This window comes from Brachionichthys hirsutus, chromosome 16, assembly GCF_040956055.1.
Source record: "Brachionichthys hirsutus isolate HB-005 chromosome 16, CSIRO-AGI_Bhir_v1, whole genome shotgun sequence".
NCBI classification, from domain to species: Eukaryota; Metazoa; Chordata; class Actinopteri; order Lophiiformes; family Brachionichthyidae; genus Brachionichthys; species Brachionichthys hirsutus.
In genome coordinates this window covers 12,942,146-12,965,463 of record NC_090912.1, presented here as the reverse complement: position 1 = coordinate 12,965,463, position 23,318 = coordinate 12,942,146, and the positions used below count along the sequence as shown (strand labels likewise).

The window sequence follows — 23,318 nt, the reverse complement described above, 5'->3', positions numbered from 1 at the left end:
ATTTGAAAACAGATGGGATATCACATATAAAGCGATGTACCAAGTACATTATAACACAGTAAAGCTCCACAAATAAATATCCGGAATTCAATTCGATTAAATTCAGTTTTATTTATATAGCGCCAGATCACAACATAAAGTTATCTCAAGGCACTTTACAATTCACAAATTATTTATTGTTGCTTTATATATTTTTTTCCATATTTCGCCCACTTTGTCGCAGGCTGTTGCTAAAAATAACAGATAGTAACATAATATCACAAATAAGTATACGTGCAAAAGGAAGCAAAGAATGAGAAGGAAAAGAAAAAAATAGCAAAACAAGAATAATATATAATATCGATGTTCCAATGGTGTCATCATTTGTGATATCCAAAATGTTTGTTTTAATAGAGTTACAGTATTCCACATTTATCAGCATTAGATAATGTTATCAGCGCCTCAGCTTTGTTTACGCGGTGACGTACCCGGAAGGCTTTCCAAACAGAGCCTCAGGTTCGTTTACGCGGTGACGTACCCGGAAGGCTTTCCATACAGAGCCTCAGGTTCGTTTACGCGGTGACGTACCCGGAAGGCTTTCCATACAGAGCCTCAGCTTTGTTTACGCGGTGACGTACCCGGAAGGCTTTCCATACAGAGCCTCAGCTTTGTTTACGCGGTGACGTACCCGGAAGGCTTTCCAAACAGAGCCTCAGCTTTGTTTACGCGTTGACGTACCCGGAAGGCTTTCCAAACAGAGCCTGACAGCAGCTTCGGAGCTCAACCAGCATGTGCGTGTTTTCTGTCCTGCTATTTATCCGACTGAGGCTGGACCGTCGAACATTCACGTTTAGCGTTAGAGCATCAGCCGCGCCGGGGCGCGTTTAGTGGAGACAGAAGTCGTTGAGCAGCTGTGACGTCATCATCACCAGGAAATCCTGCCGCGGACAGGTTGGTTTTCACTTGGTTGTGGTCATACATGGAAAGGTGCGGCAATCGTGTTCAATAAGGTGCGGGCTGAGAACCTATCGTGTTCAATAAGGTGCGGGCTGAGAACCAGGTTTGAGTAAAACGGGGACACGGCGGATAAAAGCACCACATTTTATTTATGTGCTCTACATCACCATAGCTTTCAGTTTTTGGTGGGAGCCGCCTCATCAAGATGGCGGATGGCGGCCATATTGGATTTCCGTCATGTAAAATCTATAAATGCCAATATCTCGGCTTCCAAGCCACTTAGAAGGTCAATTTTGGTGTCAAAGTATACATTTACTGAGTCAGGGAATGCATTAAAGCTATTGAGAATACCACTAGATGATTATTTCTGCAGATATCAAATAAATAATGTTCATTCTGGCAATGTATGCATCGTTTTCAACTGGATTCCTAAGCAGCTGGACATAAATGGATAACATGCATGGATTGAACTTGATTTGCTTCACTTTTTAACACAAGTATTATTACATGTATAATCTAATTATCTGTTAGACCGTGCTTGTTTTCAGACCCAAACGCACGACACAGTGATCAGGGACCGCACACACTCCATTCACGAGCCCATCAAAACGAACTCACTGCCTCTCTTCAGATGCCCAACGCCCAAGATCAAGACCAGGCAGGCAGGGCAGATATCAATATTGAAGGATGATGAGGCACTCTTCTCCCAATTATATACAGCCATGCAACACAGAGAGGGGGACATGAGCACCTCCTTTAAGCACGAAAACCATCCAAACCCTCCCTCTCTGTCTGACAGAGGGAAACTACGGCTGGGAAAGAAATCAGATCTGCTAATTGTTCTGACACAGAAGACACAACAGGAACCTCCAGGTACTTTGGATGTCAAAGTACTCGACGGTGCCGCTGTTGTGCACTTCCTGTCCACTACCAACATTACCACATTCGACGATACGCCAGTTGTGTCTTTGTTCCCCACATCATGAAGCACTTGGAGACCTCCAAAAGAAGAAGGAGGTCACCCAGGCCTTCAACTACCGTATTTTCACGACCTTATGACGCACCTGCTGATTCGCCGCAGTCTCATTAACAGCTGATTTTTCGGTGTTTCAAACGTACAAAGGGCGCGCGGATCAAAAGGCGCCGGCATGATAGGTGTGCAAAATAAAGCAGGAGCAAAACTGAGTTTGGTACTCACATCTTTGATCGTCATCAATCAAACAAGCATACTAGTGCGCATTTTAGGAAATAGAGCCGGAGCAAAACTGAGTCATTAATCAAACCCATCAAAGTCCTCATCCTCTGTTTCTGCATTGAACAGCTGCGCTAGATCTCCGTCAAGCATGCCGGCCTCTTTCTTCACTGTCAGAGTCTCTTTCTGTGCCGTGAGGCACCTCAGAAATGATGCCGGCGTTTGCGAAGGCTCGAACAACGATGCTAGCAGACAGTTAGCCCTAGCATCTACACTCCATTCACAAACTGTGGCGCTGCGCTGCCTTCCACTCTGAGTGGAACTGTGGTCTCCTTCTGTCGTCCAGCGCTCCCACGCAGCTCGCAGTTTAACGTTGAACGGTTGGAGTTCTTTGGTTAATCCACCGGGGATGACGATGATAAACTAGCTTGCTAGTTAGCGCGTTAGCTAGCTTCACTCCGGTTTAGACCGTATCGGTGAGATCGGCGCGCACGGAGTCGCCGATCGCAGGAGCCGAGTTGCTGCAGGTCTTCTTCTTGCTTCCTCCTCTTCCTCCATTGATTCATTAATGCTGGATTCTCTCTCTGCTGCTCTATTCCCGTGTTCTGCTGCGGGACCGACAGCCACGGTAGCCACTTCCGTCAACACGCCATAATAGTTTACTATGGTGAAGCGCGTCGGAGCGTATCACTCCGCTCTGACTGAGTCCGCCTTACAACAACAAATGTGCCGCGCGGACCAATGGACGCGCGGCACATTTTGAGAAAAATCTAAGACTTTTAGGCGCGTCCTATGGGTGTGAAAATACGGTACATGGCAGCGAATCCGCACACTCCCGTGACCATAGATGACCAACACTTTCGACTTCTGGAGCGCTACACAGTCGTCCTTTACGACATAACAAGTGATTGGGAATCCGTCAATGAAGCAAGGAGAGAGTTGTTCTGCCAGAAGAACAGAATGATGGAACACATTCCAGCAACTTGAAGCGAGTTGCATACAAGTCTGGGATCTGGGCAACATCTGAACTGGCCCAGCAGCCACACCCATTCCAGACGGTTGTGGATGGACATTGAATGGAGACAGCCAGGTCTGGCTTCCAGTGTGGAGCATTCTACCAATGGCTCCAAAAGCCTGCGCTGAACTGATCAAATGTGGCTGTGGTGCAAGGTGCTCATGTAGGAAGGCACACTGCAAATGCACAGAGCTTTGCAGTTGCAAATGTGACATAAAATGTTACGGTTCCTGACCCATGCCTGTCTCACGACTCAGATATTTGCTCTGCCCCTTCTGTACCTCACCTTTTATAATTAAATCCCCTCCAGGTTTTGAACTGTTCCACTGCCTCCTGTGTCGTGCATTTGGGTCTGAAAACGAGCACGATCTAACAGATAATTAGATTATCCGTGTAATAATACTTTATGTTAAAAAGTGAAGCAAATCAAGTTCAATCCATGTATGTCATCCATTTATGTCCAGCTGCTTAGGAATCCAGTTGAAAACGATGCATACGTTGCCAGAATGAACATTATTTATTTGATATCTGCAGAAATAATCATCTAGTGGTATTCTCAATAGCTTTAATGCATTCCCTGACTCAGTAAATGTATACTTTGACACCAAGATTGACTTTCTAAGTGGCTTGGAAGCCGAGATATTGGCATTTATAGATGTTGCATGGCAGAAATCCAATATGGCCGCCGTCCGCCATCTTGATGAGGTGGCTCCCACCAAAAACTGAAAGCTATGGTGATGTAGAGCACATAAAGAAAATGTGGTGCTTTTATCCGCCGTGTCCCCATAGTTTTGCTAAGCCGCCGGACTATATCGTGTTCATCTTGTTCTAGGAGTTGCATGAGGTGTCCGGCTGCTCAGCAAAGCAATGGCCAGTCCAGGAGATCTACAGTTCCAAGGTAAACACCACGAGACCCCGTTGCTCTATGCTGCTCTATGCTTCAGTTTGCTGCTCTGTGCTTCAGTTTGCTGCTCTATGCTTCAGTTTGCTTCAGTTTGCTGCTCTATGCTGCTCTATGCCTCAGTTTGCTTCAGTTTGCTGCTCTGTGCTGCTCTATGCTTCAGTTTGCTTCAGTTTGCTGCTCTATGCTGCTTTATGCTTCAGTTTGCTGCTCTATGCTTCAGTTTGCTTCAGTTTGCTGCTCTATGCTGCTTTATGCTTCAGTTTGCTGCTCTATGCTTCAGTTTGCTTCAGTTTGCTGCTCTATGCTGCTTTATGCTTCAGTTTGCTGCTCTATGCTTCAGTTTGCTGCTCTATGCTGCTTTATGCTTCAGTTTGCTGCTCTATGCTTCAGTTTGCTGCTCTATGCCTCAGTTTGCTGCTCTATGCTCCTTTATGCTTCAGTTTGCTGCTCTATACTTCAGTTTGCTGTTCTATACTTCAGTTTGCTTCAGTTTGCTGCTCTATACTTCAGTTTGCTGTTCTATACTTCAGTTTGCTTCAGTTTGCTGCTCTATACTTCAGTTTGCTGCTCTATACTTCAGTTTGCTTCAGTTTGCTGCTCTATGCTGCTTTATGCTTCAGTTTGCTGCTCTATGCTTCAGTTTGCTTCAGTTTGCTGCTCTATACTTCAGCTTGCTGCTCTATACTTCAGTTTGCTTCAGTTTGCTGCTCTATACTTCAGTTTGCTGCTCTATACTTCAGTTTGCTTCAGTTTGCTTCAGTTTGCTTCAGTTTGCTGCTCTATGCTGCTTTATGCTTCAGTTTGCTGCTCTATGCTTCAGTTTGCTTCGGTTTGCTGCTCTATACTTCAGTTTGCTGCTCTGTGCTTCAGTTTGCTTCAGTTTGCTGCTCTATACTTCAGTTTGCTTCAGTTTGCTGCCCTATACTTCAGTTTGCTGCTCTATACTTCAGTTTGCTTCAGTTTGCTGCTCTATGCTGCTTTATGCTTCAGTTTGCTGCTCTATGCTTCAGTTTGCTTCGGTTTGCTGCTCTATACTTCAGTTTGCTGCTCTGTGCTTCAGTTTGCTTCAGTTTGCTGCTCTATACTTCAGTTTGCTTCAGTTTGCTGCTCTATACTTCAGTTTGCTGCTCTATACTTCAGTTTGCTTCAGTTTGCTTCAGTTTGCTGCTCTATGCTTCAGTTTGCTTCGGTTTGCTGCTCTATACTTCAGTTTGCTTCAGTTTGCTGCTCTACGCTGCTCTATGCTTCAGTTTGCTGCTCTATGCTTCAGTTTGCTTCAGTTTGCTGCTCTATGCTGCTTTATGCTTCAGTTTGCTGCTCTATGCTTCAGTTTGCTTCGGTTTGCTGCTCTATACTTCAGTTTGCTTCAGTTTGCTGCTCTATGCTGCTTTATGCTTCAGTTTGCTTCAGTTTGCTGCTCTACGCTGCTCTATGCCTCAGTTTGCTGCTCTATGCCTCAGTTTGCTGCTCTATACTTCAGTTTGCTGTTCTATACTTCAGTTTGCTTCAGTTTGCTGCTCTATACTTCAGTTTGCTGCTCTATACTTCAGTTTGCTTCAGTTTGCTTCAGTTTGCTGCTCTATGCTGCTTTATGCTTCAGTTTGCTGCTCTATGCTGCTCTATGCTTCAGTTTGCTTCAGTTTGCTGCTCTATGCTGCTCTATGCTTCAGTTTGCTTCCCCTGTGAATGGAAGTGGAATCAATAGATGGTTCTTATCCTCAGTTTGAATGTGAGACTCTGTAACGCGCCGTTGTTGTTCATCTGCGTTGTGTAACTACTGTAAACAGTTGATCCGGTTCGGCCAGTCAGAGGAGTGTCCTGTCTTGTTGAGCTGGTAGTCCAGACAAACCGTGGAGACTTTGTCTGGTCCTGTACTCTGTCCGGATTCATGTTATGAACGGTGATACTTGATGTTCATCAGACATATAGAACGATACGAACCATTTTGGGGTGCTGGAGGAAGTGGGAGAACCATGAGAGAACCCACACAGACACAGGGAGAAAATGCCAACGGGGACCTTCAGAACAGAACCTGGGGGGGCACATACAGGGTGAAGAGATGAACTGCTCAACAGAGAGCTCTGCACGTTTGGTTGAAGACGTTTCACCTTCATCCAGGAGACTTCTTCAGTTCTGAATGACTGCTAGAGAGTCCAGATACAGAAAACAAAGAAAGGGTTAACAACCGTCTAACTCTGTGTAGCATTTGAGGAGGCAGCTGAGCTGCTGTCTGCCGAGCCGGGGGCCTCCACACCCGGCGTGTCGACTTCAAGCACCTCCTCTACAGCAGTGGAGCTGGACGTTTCTGAGGAAGAGGAGGGTCACCAGGAGAGTTCAGAGGTATCGTCCTCTGCTAACTTGTCACCGTGACATGCAGGATAAGGATGATCAGCAGATGTCTGTCTGTCCAGCTGTTAGCAGGACCCAAAGCCACTGGTGGATTCTGGACCTTTGAGTATTATCAGTCATTCTTCAACGTTGACACAATGCAGGTACGGGACACAATATATTTACCGTGTTAGTAGCAGTAAAGTTCTAACATGCTCACCTGCTGCAGGTTCTGGACAGAGTTAAGGGATCCATGATGCCGTTACCTGGAAGGAACTTCATCAAACATCATCTGAAGAGAAACCCAGATCTCTACGGTAAGCTAACGGAGACATGATCTTCATCTCTCTGTGGATTTAAGCACGCTGCATGGAGACATGTTTTTATGTTATATCTGTCATATCGTCAAAGAATGAAACAGACCATAAGTTTAATGCAGGGCTCATTAACTGTTCCGTTTCTCAATCAGCTGTTTGGTCCCTAGAAAGACATCCTCAGGAGTCTCGTTTCATCTGATTAAAGAAACCAGAATTTAGAGTTAGTCAGAGATGAATTCAACAATTAACAACGCACTGATTAATGGCTGGCTCTCTGGTAGACTATGGTTGCAGACCCCCCCGGGGAGGCCAGATCTCTGATTGCTTTTGAGATGGATGAGAATAAAGAAGACTTGAAGGCGTCCTGCAGGCGACAGTAAATGTCTGTTCAGAAATGAAAACATTATTTATTGGAACAGTGTCGTGAGCCTCAGATCTAAAAATTCATCTGAAGAATAAGAGACTTATTTACAGAACAAGATCCTTTTAAACTGTTCAGACTGTCCGGTGTGTTTGTGTAGGTCCTTTCTGGATTTGCGTGACCCCGGTGTGTTTGTGTAGGACCTTTCTGGATTTGCGTGACCCCGGTGTGTTTGTGTAGGACCTTTCTGGATTTGCGTGACCCCGGTGTGTTTGTGTAGGTCCTTTCTGGATTTGCGTGACCCCGGTGTGTTTGTGTAGGTCCTTTCTGGATTTGCGTGACCCCGGTGTGTTTGTGTAGGACCTTTCTGGATTTGCGTGACCCCGGTGTGTTTGTGTAGGTCCTTTCTGGATTTGCGTGACCCCGGTGTGTTTGTGTAGGACCTTTCTGGATTTGCGTGACCCCGGTGTGTTTGTGTAGGTCCTTTCTGGATTTGCGTGACCCCGGTGTGTTTGTGTAGGACCTTTCTGGATTTGCGTGACCCCGGTGTGTTTGTGTAGGTCCTTTCTGGATTTGCGTGACCCCGGTGTGTTTGTGTAGGACCTTTCTGGATTTGCGTGACCCCGGTGTGTTTGTGTAGGTCCTTTCTGGATTTGCGTGACCCCGGTGTGTTTGTGTAGGACCTTTCTGGATTTGCGTGACCCCGGTGTGTTTGTGTAGGTCCTTTCTGGATTTGCGTGACCCCGGTGTGTTTGTGTAGGACCTTTCTGGATTTGCGTGACCCCGGTGTGTTTGTGTAGGTCCTTTCTGGATTTGCGTGACCCCGGTGTGTTTGTGTAGGACCTTTCTGGATTTGCGTGACCCCGGTGTGTTTGTGTAGGTCCTTTCTGGATTTGCGTGACCCCGGTGTGTTTGTGTAGGTCCTTTCTGGATTTGCGTGACCCCGGTGTGTTTGTGTAGGACCTTTCTGGATTTGCGTTACCCCGGTGTGTTTGTGTAGGTCCTTTCTGGATTTGCGTGACCCCGGTGTGTTTGTGTAGGACCTTTCTGGATTTGCGTGACCCCGGTGTGTTTGTGTAGGTCCTTTCTGGATTTGCGTGACCCCGGTGTGTTTGTGTAGGTCCTTTCTGGATTTGCGTGACCCCGGTGTGTTTGTGTAGGTCCTTTCTGGATCTGCGTGACCCTGGTGTTCACTCTAGCCATCAGTGGGAACTTGTGCACATTTCTCAGTGAGATGGGGAACCCTACCTACCGCTACACACCCCAGTTCCACAGAGGTCAGTCCTCCTCCACCTCTTTGGAGGTTCCCTCCACACGCCCAGTCTGGTTTATTTGTCTCTGACAGTGTCGGTGGCTGCGGCAATGGTCTTCACGTATGCCTGGCTGGTGCCCGGTGCTTTATGGGGATTCTTGGTGTGGCGACAGGGATCTGAGAGGCAGATCAGAAGCGTGTCCTTCCTGGAGACTGTGTGCGTGTACGGCTACTCCCTCTTCATCTACATCCCCACCTCAGTGAGTCCTAAGGTGCAGGACAGATTGTAATTGAAGTAGTGGTGTAAAGGGAAATAAACTGACTGCTTGTCAAGAACATTTCCCAAACAGGCTTTGTTGACATTCCACGCCTCATTGTTCACTTCTGATTTATTTTCTGATGTTTCAAACTGGAATAGAAGAATGAGTAGGAACTGTAAGTGTGACACTTGACTCCCTCTGTCTGCTGTTTACAAGCAGACAGAGGGAGTACCCGTACAGAGGGAGGGACAAGTCCTTCACATGGTGACGAATCTGTTACGTGTCCAATTGAGAACCGCATCAAAGCGACTGGATATCACTGCCCTGAAAACCCCTCAAAGTTGAGTTGGAGTTTTGTCTCCTCAGGATGAATGTTGCTTATTTTGGGGGGAGAGGATTCATCTGTTTTTCATGTCTTTGGAGCTTCGATCGTTACCGTGCCAACCAATGTCCGTATCAGTATTCAGGAAAGGACGTAATGTATTGATGACTCATAAAATGTCCAAAAGAATAATAAATAGAGAAATGGATGGCCTTTGTGCCGTCAAGCACCGCCAGGTGTAGATTTGGTATTGTTACATGTCGATGTGAGCTGCCACCTTATCGTGGTGGAGGTGTTTGTGTGTCCCAATGATCCTAGGAGCTCAGTTGTCGGAGGCTTTATGCCCCTGGTAGGGTCACCCATCGCAAACGGGTCCTAGGGGAGGGACCAGACACAGGGTAGCTCACATAACCCCTCATGATGTACAAAATAATTGATCCTGGGCTTCCCTCGCCTGGACGCGGGTCACCGGGATCCCCTCCTGGAGCCAGGCCTGGGGGTGGGGCACGATGGCGAGCGCCTGGTGGCCGGGCCTTCACCCATGGGGCCCGGTCGGGCACAGCCCGAAGAAGCAGCGCGGGACCTTCTTCCCGTGGGCTCACCACCCATAGGAGGGACCAGAGGGGTCGGATGCATTGTGAGCTGGGCGGCAGCCGAAGGCGGGGACCTTGGCGGTCCGACACACAGCAAGGGCTCCGGAACCACTCTTCTTGAGAGGGGTTGGACTCTCTTCCACTCCGGAGTTGCCACTGGTGAGGCGCCGGGCAGGGGTGGCAATACTTGTTGCCCCCCGGCTCAGTACCTGTATGTTGGAGTTTACTCCGATAAACGAGAGGGTAGCTTCCCTCCGCCTTCGGGTGGGGGGACGGATGCTGACTGTTGTTTGTGCCTATGGTCCAAACAGCAGTTCAGAGTATCCACCGTTTTTGGAGTCCTTCTGGGGATTCCCTCGTTCTGTTGGGGGACTTCAACGCCCATGTTGGCAATGACAGTGAGACCTGGAGGGGTGTGATTGGGAGGAATGGCCCCCCTGATCGGAACCCGAGTGGTGTTTTGTTATTGGACTTCTGTGCTCGTCACAGATTGTCCATAACAAACACCATGTTCAAGCATAAGGGTGTCCATATGTGCACTTGGCACCAGGACACCCTAGGCCGCAGTTCGATGATCGACTTTGTAGTCGTCTCACCGGACTTGCGGCCGCATGTCTTGGACACTCGGGTGACAGAGCTGTCAACCGATCATCACCTGGTGGTGAGTCAAATCCGATGGTGGGGAAGGATGCCGGACAGACCTGGCAGGCCCAAACGTATTGTGAGGGTCTGTTGGGAACGTCTGGCAGAATCTCCTGTCATGAGGAGTTTTAACTCCCACCTCCTGGAGAACTTCGACCATGTACCGGGGGAGGCAGGGGACATCGAGTCCGAGTGGACCATGTTTCATGCCTCCATTGTCAAAGCGGCCGGTCGGTGCTGTGGCCGTAAGGTGGTCGGTGCCTGTTGTGGCAGGAATTCACAAACATCTTGGTGGACTCCGGTGGTGAGGGATGCCGTCAAGCTGCAGGAGTCCCACAGGCCTTTTTGGCCTTTGGGACTCCGGAGGCAGCCGACAGGTACCGACAGTCCAAGCGGAGTGCAGCTACCGCGGTTGCTGAGGCAAAAACCCGGGCATGGGAGGAGTTCGGTGAAGCCATGGAAAACGACTTCTGGACGGTTTCGAACAGGTTCTGGACCACCATCCGGTGTCTCAGGAGGGGGAAGCAGTGCACGGTCAACACTGTGTATGGTGGGGATGGTGCGCTGCTGACCTCGACTCGAGACGTCGTAGATCGGTGGAGGGACTACTTCAAAGACCTCCTCAATCCCACCGACATGCCTTCCAGTGAGGAAGCAGGGCCTGGGGACTCGGGGGTGAGCTCCTCTATCTCTGGGGCCGAGGTTGCCGAGGTAGTCAAAAAGCTCCTCGGTGGCAGGGCCCCGGGGGTGGATGAGATCCGCCCGGAGTCCCTTAAGGCTCTGGATGTTGTAGGGCTGTCATGGTTGACACGACTCTGCAACATCGCATGGACATCGGGGGCAGTGCCTCTGGATTGGCAGACCGGGGTGGTGGTCCCTCTTTATAAGAAGGGGGACTGGAGGGTGTGTTCCAACTATAGAGGGATCACACTCCTCAGCCTCCCCGGTAAGGTCTACCGTACTGTACTGTAAATACATGCTACTGTTTGACTGTACTTGTACTGTAATACATGCTACTGTTTGACTGTACTTGTACTGTAATACATGCTACTGTTTGACTGTATTTGTACTGTAATACATGCTACTGTTTGACTGTATTTGTACTGTAATACATACTACTGTTTGACTGTACTTGTACTGTAATACATGCTACTGTGTGATTGTACTTGTACTCTAACATTCTATCTAATAAATATATTCATCATCATCATCATCCAAACCCTCAACCTCATTGATCTATTATGATTACAATCTATTCACGTCTAAAAACTAAAATGACCAGCAAACAAAACCTGTTTGAATAATAATCGCTTTGCCGAAGATGTTTTGCTTTATCATATCAATACTCTCCACCTGGTTCCATATTGTACATGAATTGTACATGAATTGTACATGAATTGTACATGAATTGTGCTTCCATGTGTGGCTGACGAGTTCAGCTCACGTCCACGGATTGCTCCGAGACTCCTTGGTCTTCCTGGGAGGGGTGCTCCTCTTTGCGTTGCAGAGGAGTTGGACCGTCTGTGGAACCAAGGCCCATTAAAGCATTGATGCTGTCATGTAAATGTAAATGTTCATGTTAGTAAAGCTAACATGAACAAGGAGGGGACATGTGGGAGGACTAGTCAGGAAGGACGGCTATGAGCAGAGCTGTAAGCTAGCAGGCCTCTCATGCACGTATAAACGTGCACATATACGCGTATGAACGACTCAGACCAGGAGCCCGTCGTCTTATGGACTTCTACACGTCGCTTCGTTTTGCTTCCACGCTAGACGCCTGCTTTTATCGGATCTCCCAGAGTTTCATTTCCAGCTGTAACATCAAACCGAAGGTCATCGACCCAACGGTTTGGACCCTCGGACCACCAACATGTGCCCGTCTCGTCTCCAGGTGTTGTGGCTCTTTCCATTTGAGTGGTTGCATTGGACACTGATCCTGGTTGCCATATTGGTCTCGGGCTCCGTCCTTGTCCTCACCTTCTGGCCCACAGTCAGTGGGGACAACAAGGCGATGGCCGTGGCTGCAGCCGCAGCCATCGTGCTGCTGCACACGCTCCTACCTGTTGGCTGTAAGGTGCGTCGGCCTCACGGATGTTTCCGCGTGCTTCACTTTAAACTGGACTTGGTCTAATGTTCTTGTTATTTTCTTCCAGCTGTACTTCTTCAAGACAGCAGAACCATCATACTCCCCAGCAAACATGACCACTCATCCCTGATGACCAACGGGGGGGACGAGTGTGTGCAGAGAGACATGAAGATTCCGGAGTGTTCATTTATTAGACTTTAGTGCAATAATTGTACAACCTCTAATGCAATGTTTTAGGATTCATTTCATCAGCAATATTAAAAATAGAAACATCTTCTGACCTTGAGCTCTTTCTCCATCTTTGAGATACTGTGGGGTGGGGGGGTGGGGGGGGGGGGGGGGGGGATAAAACCCACTCTCTGACCTATTACTAAATACATAGTTACACATTAATATAACTCTAGGCATGTAAATGGACATTTATCTGGTTCTTAGGAACCATCAAAGACTTTCACGCTAGTATGATAGACTGGTAAAGTGCAGATATTTTAGTGAGTACTGGTATGTCATTGTCCTCGTGTGTTGATACAAACATAACCTTCAAAGGCTTAGATTCAATTATTTATATATATTTATTTATTTAGTCACAAATCATACAATTAATGTAAACACAAGGATCGCTCAACTCGATCTGCACTAAATAAAGTACTTCATGATATCCTCAAACGTCCATCACAATGTGGACAGAGTCCTACGTCCACGTTGTGTTCAACCCTGGAACAGAGACATGGGGGGCGTCCTCTAGTCCTGTCCTTTGCATCGTCCTCCCCAACACCAGCCACTCTCATGTCCTCCCTCACTACGTCCATGTCTCTTCTCCTGGGTCGTCCTCTAGTCCTGTCCTTTGCATCGTCCTCCCCAACACCAGCCACTCTCATGTCCTCCCTCACTACGTCCATGTCTCTTCTCCTGGGTCGTCCTCTAGTCCTGTTCCCTGCAGTTCCATCCTCAGCATCCTTCTACCGATATAGTCCCTGTCTCTCCTCTGGACATGTCCAAACCATCAAAGTCTGGTCTCTCTGACCTTGTCTCCAAAACGTCTAACCTTCACTGTCCCTCTTATTGTCTCATTTCTAATCCTGTCCAACCTGGACACTCCCAAAGAGAACCTCAGCATCTTCATCTCCTCCACTTCTAGCTCCGCCTCCTGACTTTTCCTCAGAGACACTGTCTCTAAGCCGTCCATCATGGCTGTCCTCACCACTGTCTCTAAGCCGTCCATCATGTCTGTCCTCACCACTGTCTCTAAGCCGTCCGTCATGTCTGTCCACACCACTGTCTCTAAGCCGTCCATCATGTCTGTCCTCACCACTGTCTCTAAGCCGTCCATCATGTCTGTCCTCACCACTGTCTCTGAGCCGTCCATCATGGCTGTCCTCACCACTGTCTCTAAGCCGTCCATCATGTCTGTCCTCACCACTGTCTCTAAGCCGTCCATCATGTCTGTCCTCACCACTGTCTATAAGCCGTCCATCATGTCTGTCCTCACCACTGTCTCTGAGCCGTCCATCATGTCTGTCCACACCACTGTCTCTGAGCCGTCCATCATGGCTGTCCTCACCACTGTCTCTGAGCCGTCCATCATGTCTGTCCTCACCACTGTCTCTAAGCCGTCCATCATGGCTGTCCTCACCACTGTCTCTGAGCCGTCCATCATGGCTGTCCTCACCACTGTCTCTAAGCCGTCCATCATGGCTGTCCTCACCACTGTCTTGTAGACCTGTTCCTTCGTCCTATCACAGAGCACACCTGATACTCTCCTCCCCCGTTCCAGCCTGCCTGCACACGATTCTTCACCTCCTTTCCACATTCTCTCCATCACTCTGGAATGTAGACCCGAGGTACCTGAAGTCTCTAAAACAACAGCTGAACAAATTGACATGACATAGAACATGTAAGGAAAAAAGTCAGAGGCATTTAAAACAAGTATTTAAAAGCGACAGGTAAAGGAGATCAGATATAGAGTGGATCAAACAAAATGGAGCTTCAAATGCTTCGGAAGTCAAACCGACATTCGGAATTTGAACAGACGATTGGAGCCGATGCAAACTGAAGACACGCCATGAATGAATATATTTATTAGATAGAATGTTAGAGTACAAGTACAGTCACACAGTAGCATGTATTACAGTACAAGTACAGTCACACAGTAACATGTATTACAGTACAAATACAGTCACACAGTAGCATGTATTACAGTACAAGTACAGTCACACAGTAGCATGTATTACAGTACAAATACAGTCACACAGTAGCATGTATTACAGTACAAGTACAGTCAAACATCCTGTCTAAGAGGAGCATTTCAAAGAAGGGCTTGTTTCCGTTGGAAGTCCTTTAGCAGAAAAACTGCAAAATGTTTGCTTCGTGTGTGTATTTTTTCACTTCGTTCTTCTGAGCTCTTCATCAATCCAAAGAAAGGCAGCAGTAATACTACTGGAAAAGAAAAGAGGAAAACGGTATGTAAATGATAGAATTGTGTAAAATTAACTTTTATTTTTCGTACTATTTACACGTTTATGTTATCTGTTGTTTAGATACACATAGTTACACATTAATATAACTCTAGGCATGTAAATGGTCATTTATATGTTTCTTAGGAACAGATTAATCTCGTTTCCAATATTTCTTATAAGAAATATAGTTTCGGTTTTCGAACAGTATTATGGAACAAATTATGTTCAAGAACCGAGGTACCACTGTGGTTATTACTAGAAAAACAATCCGTTCTGGATCCAATCGGGATCAAATTCGGGGGTGACTTAGAGCCCCCGCCCCTACATAACTGTGTCAAATTTCATAAACATTGGTCAATAATAAACCAAGATATTGAGAAACCAATTTTGAAGCTCCAATGACTGCAATGTTACCGAACATTTTAAACGGATCCATTATTTTCTGTGTGGAAATTAATAATAAATCTATTAAACACAAAACTGATCCATAATCCAGGATCTCTCGTGGATCATCACCATAATGTAATAATCTGTTCCTGGTAACATTCCCAACATTTCCCGAAAATGTCGTCGAGATCTGTCCAGAACGTTTTGAGTTCTGTTGCGATTACATAACCTCCGTCTCCAGAAGCAAGAAGCAGATTATTGGGTTTATTCTGGGCCGTTTCTTCCCCCCACGCATGTGGGCAAGCAGTAACAACTCACATTGACCACTAGGTGGCGGAATAAAAAGTCTAAGATTATTCTGTTGCTCCACAACAGATCTGACCTACCTAAGTGGAGGATCAACCGTTCTTTGGTAATTAATTGAATAGTACTTCAATTCATCAATCTTCTTCGCACCAGACACCTCCAGCTCTTCCGGGGGATCCCGAAGCATTTTCAGGCCAGCCGAGTCTCCGTCTTCTCCGAGGTCTTCCCCGAGGTCTCCTCCCGGTGGGACATGCCCGGAAACCCTCCCCAGACAGGCATCCGAAATGCCTCCCTTTGGTGTGGAAGAGCGGCTCTACTGCGTACAGCACTGACCAAAACAAAATGTTATTTCACCGTGAAATGTTAAAAACTGGTGATTAAAAGGCACCGAAGAGCAGCATAACTAGATGGATATAGACAGAGGACACGGCTGCTGCTGGGACTGTGAAATCTCAGTGTGACCTCTATCATGATTACATATGTGACAGTATTAAATCAGCACTTTAGTGATGGGGATGTATGCAAGCAGCCATTATGACATGAAAATAACGAGCTACACATCTTTAGGGTTCTAACATTTGAGACGAGAAAACGTAACAATTAACTGTGATGAGAAAAAAGTCATTCTTTGAGGAGCCAACTTTGCATCCGAATACAGTATTAATGAACACAATGATGTGAAGAGCACTGATCCTAACCCTAGACTTCTATAAAGTGTCATTCCGGGTTCACTTGTTTCGTTGTCAGCGCCTTTGTAAAGCTGTGGCTGCATCTTAAAGTGGGTTTGGATCCAATCCTAAAAAAATGTCCAAGGTGTCCAACTGCTACCCGTCAGGCTTTGGCAAAATGTGACGACTGCAATGAGAAGTTCTCACATTTATTTCCACAATAAATGTCTCCACAACATCAATGACCGTGAGCAGGGGAAAACGTTGTGTTCATATTAGAGAAATGTTTACACCTGTATATCCTTGTTTTTTCACTTTCGAAGCAGCGTCACACAAACTACAACTTTTCGCCTCCTAATGTTGCTCGTGGTTCGGAATATTTGGTCAACATGCGACCATTTGTTGATTATTACTGAAATACGTTTGGATAATCAGACATTGCCGATAAAATGAAAATCTGCATGCGACCAAAATCTGAAAAGTAATTTGGGGAAAGCAAAAAACCTGCATCTTCCAGATGTGTGTGTTCGTCGTATTTTAGGTTGAAATTATGCCGTGGTAAGCAGGTCTGGAAATAGGAAACAGCAGAACCTGAATGTGAACATTTAGAGTCCATTTGATGTCACTAAATGAAACGCGTGATCTAGAAAATAATTTTGGATTTATTAAGCTCGTTTCCAGCACCTCTGATTAGTGGTAAATCAATTACCGGTAGTCCAGATGTGGATAGATTATAACCTCTATCAAAGCAGGACAGTACAAATCTTTCAATTCAAAAGTGCAGAAAAATAAGCAAATAGATGAAACCAATGAGGAGATGCACCAATCGGGCTCCAACGACTCATGAGACATGTCAACGAATTCTGTCCGGGGCCTTCTGAGACGCGGACAGAGCAGAAGCTATTATAATTCTACACTAATTATTTTGGTTGGGGCATAAAAATATGGCCTTATCACATGTTTGGGTTACCTGATTCTTCTAGCTTGCTGGCAAAGCATAAAGGGAATCTAATCAAGCAAAATGCAAAGTGCATTGGCCACGCCTTGCTTTTAATCAGTAGTGTCTAATCATCTCCTGAATATTGAAAGGCCAAGTTTGAGTCAGACAAAGCAGAAGCTTTGAGTCCGGAGGCTGAGTGAACATCTCACCACACAGATCTTATCTGGTCGGAGCAGAAGACTCAACATCAGCGACCAAGAACGGCATCAGCACACACAAATGAACATGTTTCTATGATAAAGGCGGATCCCACTATAGACGACAGAGAAATGAGTCCAGTACTATACCTCAATCCACAATGGCCTCCACATTTAATTTGCCCTCTTTTTATCATGTAGTTATTTGTGAAAGAGAAACAGAAAATAAACGATAACCCTACAAGGCCATTATATATGGTGACACTGGAAGCAATGCATACGTGCCAGTCTGTCTCCTCGAGTGATAAATGTGGGCAGGGGCATGTTGGAGCATAGGTCGGAGGTCATACATAGTGAACAGACAAGGAGGGAGGTGGCCCTGCCTCCCTTACCTCAACATCAAAGTCTCTGACAGTGTTTAAGTCTTAAAGGAGTTGACTGGGTCACTGGTCCTTTCTGGTACGTTCGCCATCTTCCTCCACCAACTGTGGCAATCTGGCTCAGCAACGACCGGCTGGAGGAGCTGCTACGATCAACAGCAACAGTAGGTGGCGTGTTTCAGGTTTAACAGCATTAACAAACACACCGGCAGAGCATCTGTCAGGAAGAGCCACAAATCAGGGTCTAAACTTTGACCTCTCATTCTGTGTGTGCGATGCGTTACTGAGAGACGAGCTACGCTTCCATTTCCACGGGGGAACCAGTTCCCTTTGTGAGTGTAGAAGGACCAGTCGATAGCAGCAGCCTCAAACTGCCCAACAGGTTAAAAAGACAAAATACATCCTCCAATATTCCCTTTATTAATGGCTTGCATGAGAAGACAAGTCGCCTGACTTTGCTGCTCACATCTGGACATGTCAACATGGGAACCAGCTGTTCGTCAGAAAAGGCTTTTGGTATCCAGATCCAAAAAGTTGAGTTTTACCTTTTAATTGTTTCACATATCTTCAGTTTACCTCCAGGAGCTTTGTGGTAAGGGTCAAATTAACATATGATAATGCATGTAGCAACTAATCAAAGCTAAGCTAACAGAGTTACACTGAAGACTACATGCATATATAAACCTACCTACACTAATCAATCATTTTACCAGCAATATCTCGAATGAGAGGTGCAACATAATGAGGCCACAGAATATTTGCCTCAGCTATATGGAGTATTTTAGTATCTTCCAGCTCTGTTTTAGGTTTATGTCCTACAAAGTTGTAGTTTCTCACTGTATGCCCAATAACAGCTGAAAAACGATGCAAGTAGAATTTAAGCAGCTTAAGATTCAGCTTTCAAAGGAGCTGGAGACCAAAAGTCAATCAAGCTGACATCGGAATTTAAGAAGCAGCACACCCTGCGGCACAACCTCGAGGCCGTCTACCAACCTCACGTATTCTTACGTAGCATAGAGCCCACTTCCTGTCGGTGTAGTGAATGTATAAAGGGCTGGAACACAGACGTTTGCAGTTCCTGCTGATTTCAGTCGTCATCGTGGAAGGAGACCAGAGTGCCATTCTCCCAAACCTAAATGTATCGGTGTGTCCTGGTGGAAGGCAACAAAAAGAAACATCTACCCCACACTTTGGATGTCTGACATCTGCCTCGACCCAACTGTCTGGAACATACGGATTGTGATTGGCTGCGGTCAGTCCCTGGAGAGAAACAGCGGTACATCAGCATTTGAGCGTTGCACATGTTGCAGTCACAAGAGAAGGAACAGGGGCTTCCTCTGTTAGCAAGATCAAAGGAACGGGAGGGTTCCTCTGCTAGCAAGATCAAAGGAACGGGGGGATTCCTCTGTTAGTGAGATCAAAGGAACGGGAGGGTTCCTGTTAGCGAGATCAAAGGAACGGGGGGATTCCTCTGTTAGCGAGATCAAAGGAACGGGAGGGTTCCTTTGTTAGCGAGATCAAAGGAACGGGAGGGTTCCTCTGTTGGCAAGATCAAAGGAACGGGAGGGTTCCTTTGTTAGCAAGATCGACCAGTCGATAGCAGGGGGAACAGGGGGTTCCTCTGTTAGTGAGATCAAAGGAATGGGAGGGTTCCTCTGTTAGCTAGATCAAAGGAATGGGAGGGTTCCTCTGTTAGCGAGATCAGTCTGGACGGATACGAGAGCGTTCAACCGTTCATTGAGGGATTCATGAGGGACGAGGAAGTTCCAGTAGAACACTGGTTTTGGTTGCGGGTCAGTCAGTTGAAGGGTAGGGGCTGAAGGGCTCCACTGGGAGGGGTTGGGGATCTCTCATCATGCGGGGCCGGGGGGGGGGGGTCTTTGCGACGTCTTCATCTTAACTTCCGTAATGCATGGTGTTGCTGGGGATGACCATTGGCGAAGCCATGGAGATGGCAGCACCCCCCATGGTGAACTGATTGGTGACGGGGTAGTAGGAACCGCTGTTGCTGAGGCCTGATTGGCCAGTAGTGGCTCCTGGAAGGAGAAAGCATTATATTACTCACCCCCCCTTGAAGAACAGTTCAGTTTGTGTCCACATTGTTTCATTTCTACAACTTCACATATGGATATACCTTGGACAATTCCTGTACTCATAATGGAGCCCATCCTGGAGTGGGTGTGATTTACAATTCCCGTATTCACTGTGACCAATCAGAGAGGAGAGCAGTTAACCACGTGTGAAGGAACACAACAGATTCTAGCCTGTCATCTCCTGTTTGGAAGGAAGGTAGCGTCAGTCATTAAAACCAGAAACACAAGAAGCAATGCCTGTAACTGTCACAAAACAGGAGCACAAATAGATGTGTGCTTCTCCCAGAAGGCTTCAAGGGGACATATTATGAAAAAATCACTCTCCCATGTCTCTACACTAATATTTGGTGTGTTCGGGTCGTTACAACCCAAAAGCTGCTAAATTGAAACCGTCCAGTCAATCCTGCGTGGTTCTGTAATCAAGTATTGAAACATGTCTGGCAGCTCTTTTCGTCTGTGAGGGCCGAGTGGGGGGTGTTCACGAGATTGTGGCGTGCACTCTCCCCGTGTCTGCGCTCCGCACGTCCACGCCCTAACCATGGCTCGTGCACGAGTCGAAGAAGAACAGAGTGGATAAAGTTTATATTTGATCGTAACGTTCCGGCGAAGATTGGCAAAAAAATGTGTCCTGCAGCATCTGTTTGAGACAGAAATGAGGGACGCTGTCCTGCAGCATCTGTTTGAGACAGAAATGAGGGACGCTGTCCTGCAGCATCTGTTTAGACAGAAATGAGGGACGCTGTCCTGCAGCATCTGTTTGAGACAGAAATGAGGGACGCTGTCCTGCAGCATCTGTTTAGACAGAAATGAGGGACGCTGTCCTGCAGCATCTGTTTGAGACAGAAATGAGGGACGCTGTCCTGCAGCATCTGTTTAGACAGAAATGAGGGACGCTGTCCTGCAGCATCTGTTTAGACAGAAATGAGGGACGCTGTCCTGCAGCATCTGTTTAGACAGAAATGAGGGACGCTGTCCTGCAGCATCTGGTTGAGACAGAAATGAGGGACGCTGTCCTGCAGCATCTGTTTAGACAGAAATGAGGGACGCTGTCCTGCAGCATCTGGTTGAGACAGAAATGAGGGACGCTGTCCTGCAGCATCTGTTTGAGACAGAAATGAGGGACGCTGTCCTGCAGCATCTGTTTAGACAGAAATGAGGGACGCTGTCCTGCAGCATCTGTTTAGACAGAAATGAGGGACGCTGTCCTGCAGCATCTGTTTGAGACAGGCATGAGGGACGCTGTCCTGCAGCATCTGTTTGAGACAGAAATGAGGGACGCTGTCCTGCAGCATCTGTTTGAGACAGAAATGAGGGACGCTGTCCTGCAGCATCTGTTTGAGACAGAAATGAGGGACGCTGTCCTGCAGCATCTGTTTGAGACAGAAATGAGGGACGCTGTCCCGCAGCATCTGTTTGAGACAGAAATGAGGGACGCTGTCCCGCAGCATCTGTTTGAGACAGAAATGAGGGACGCTGTCCTGCAGCATCTGTTTGAGACAGACATGAGGGACGCTGTCCTGCAGCATCTGTTTGAGACAGACATGAGGGACGCTGTCCTGCAGCATCTGTTTGAGACAGACATGAGGGACGCTGTCCTGCAGCATCTGTTTGAGACAGACATGAGGGACGCTGTCCTGCAGCATCTGTTTGAGACAGAAATGAGGGACGCTGTCCTGCAGCATCTGTTTGAGACAGAAATGAGGGACGCTGTCCTGCAGCATCTGTTTGAGACAGAAATGAGGGACGCTGTCCTGCAGCATCTGTTTGAGACAGAAATGAGGGACGCTGTCCTGCAGCATCTGTTTGAGACAGAAATGAGGGACGCTGTCCTGCAGCATCTGTTTGAGACAGAAATGAGGGACGCTGTCCTGCAGCATCTGTTTGAGACAGAAATGAGGGACGCTGTCCTGCAGCATCTGTTTGAGACAGAAATGAGGGACGCTGTCCTGCAGCATCTGTTTGAGACAGAAATGAGGGACGCTGTCCTGCAGCATCTGTTTGAGACAGAAATGAGGGACGCTGTCCTGCAGCATCTGTTTGAGACAGAAATGAGGGACGCTGTCCTGCAGCATCTGTTTGAGACAGACATGAGGGACGCTGTCCTGCAGCCTCTGTGTTGGGAACTGCGTTAATATTGCCAGCTGGCCGAGTTTCAGTTTTAATTTGGAGGGTGGAGTAAATAATTGATTGTTTATTTCAAATATGTATGACATAAAAAACATATGTATATATATATATATATACATACATATAAATAAACTAAATATTTAAACACAAGTCATAGAAATACATATCCAAAAAGGAGTGAGAAGTGTAACTTATAACTCCCACCCCTTCTCCTAATAAGGTGTAGCCTGTCTATACGCTACTGCCTGATATTTATTTCTGACTCCATATTACTCAGAAACTATACTCTAACTCACATAAACACGATAAACTTTTCATCCATTAAAAATCCTCAAAAGTAAGAACAAATGTAAAATGTCACTGTGGGTAAGGGCCGTTAGTTAAATAACTATAAAATAAAAAATGCATTCATTAATAATACAACAACATATATACACATGCATATACACGTCTTTATAACACCCCGTGATACTCAGCACCTTCCATAACTCGTAAAGATTGCGTCATTATACTTAATTTTAAAATGTATCATGTTTCGAAACAGTTAAAACATTTTTTATTTCAACTTCATAGTAAATTGAGATTACCGGTATTTGTGAATTTGTTCCATAATCTCATCCACGCTGACTGAAACACAGAAACCTTTCCTGGTGGTACGTATTCAACAAATATTGAAGTTGATTTCCCCCCGTTAATTATAACTTGCTTCCTGAATAATGAATAGTTTATGTATAGATATGTTTTAGCTTTTAACGTTATTTGAGCTACATCTGTAAACGTGAGTAGCTGACTGTAGGAAAGAATGGTTTGTGTGTTCCTTGCTAGCCGTCGTTGTGTATGATCCGCATTGCTCTTTTTTTTAATGATAGTTTAGCGGCTGTAGTGAGGTTTTGCAGATTTGCCCCAAACCTCCCGTTGCCAATATGGTAAGACGAAGGAACAGTACAGAGTGCGGCGTGCTTTCTGATCCAAAATCCTTCCTTTATTATTGCAATGCTAACCTAATGCTTTGGTTTGTACATATTTAATGTGATTTCCAACTGATTGATTCTGTCATGTATGGTTACTCCCAGAAATGTTATTTCATGAACCCTTTCTATTTCAACTCACTTTTTTTTATTTTTTTTTATTTATTATTATTTATTATTCTGCAATTACCAAACATAATTTTTGTCTTGCTCAGATTGAATGATAACCTGTTTCTTTCTAACCATCTTTTTAGTTTGTTCATTTCTATAGTAATGTCCTCCTGCAGTTTTTGTAAGTTATCATGAGAGCAGAAAACATTTGTGTCATCTGCAAACAAAACAAAGTGCATAAACTGAATCGCCCCTTGGGATAAATAAAGTTGTCTGAACTGAACCTACTAATTTTACATATGCTATTATATACAGGATGAAAAATCTAGGTCCCAATACTGACCTCTGGGGGACACCACAAGTAATGTCCAAACATGATAAAACACAGTCACCCAAATTCACAAACTTTGTGATTTAGCTTTTCTGAACAGAGCCTGTTGAGATTTGAGGCCTCGTTTTAATTCCTCAACCTTCTGC

General features: G+C 46.2%; 2 protein-coding genes across 4 annotated transcripts in view; one reads left to right on the top strand and one right to left on the bottom strand.

Annotated features, from left to right (window-relative positions):
• Positions 1 to 719: 719 nt before the first annotated feature.
• yipf2 (Yip1 domain family, member 2) lies at positions 720 to 12,484 on the top strand. Of its 3 annotated transcripts, none has more exons than XM_068750002.1 (9): positions 720 to 930; positions 3,976 to 4,041; positions 6,251 to 6,387; positions 6,459 to 6,539; positions 6,605 to 6,692; positions 8,214 to 8,330; positions 8,399 to 8,565; positions 12,014 to 12,196; positions 12,276 to 12,484. In XM_068750002.1, the coding sequence occupies exons 2-9, from the start codon at positions 4,011 to 4,013 to the stop codon at positions 12,336 to 12,338; spliced, it is 867 nt and encodes a 288-aa protein (XP_068606103.1). In that variant the 5' UTR covers positions 720 to 930; positions 3,976 to 4,010; the 3' UTR covers positions 12,339 to 12,484. The 3 variants fall into 3 exon arrangements, with proteins under 3 accessions (XP_068606103.1, XP_068606105.1, XP_068606104.1); XM_068750003.1 differs by lacking the exon at positions 720 to 930 and adding an exon at positions 946 to 1,021; XM_068750004.1 differs by lacking the exon at positions 8,214 to 8,330.
• Positions 12,485 to 16,218: 3,734 nt separating this feature from the next.
• Positions 16,219 to 23,318, bottom strand: part of carm1 (coactivator-associated arginine methyltransferase 1) — an 82,883-nt gene continuing 75,783 nt past the window's right edge. The window contains exons 15-16 of the mRNA XM_068749566.1: positions 19,677 to 19,745; positions 16,219 to 19,578 (exon numbers count right to left, since the gene is read on the bottom strand). Coding sequence (XP_068605667.1) covers positions 19,439 to 19,578; positions 19,677 to 19,745 — 209 coding nt within the window. The 3' untranslated portion in view covers positions 16,219 to 19,438. The remainder of the gene's footprint in view (positions 19,579 to 19,676; positions 19,746 to 23,318) is intronic.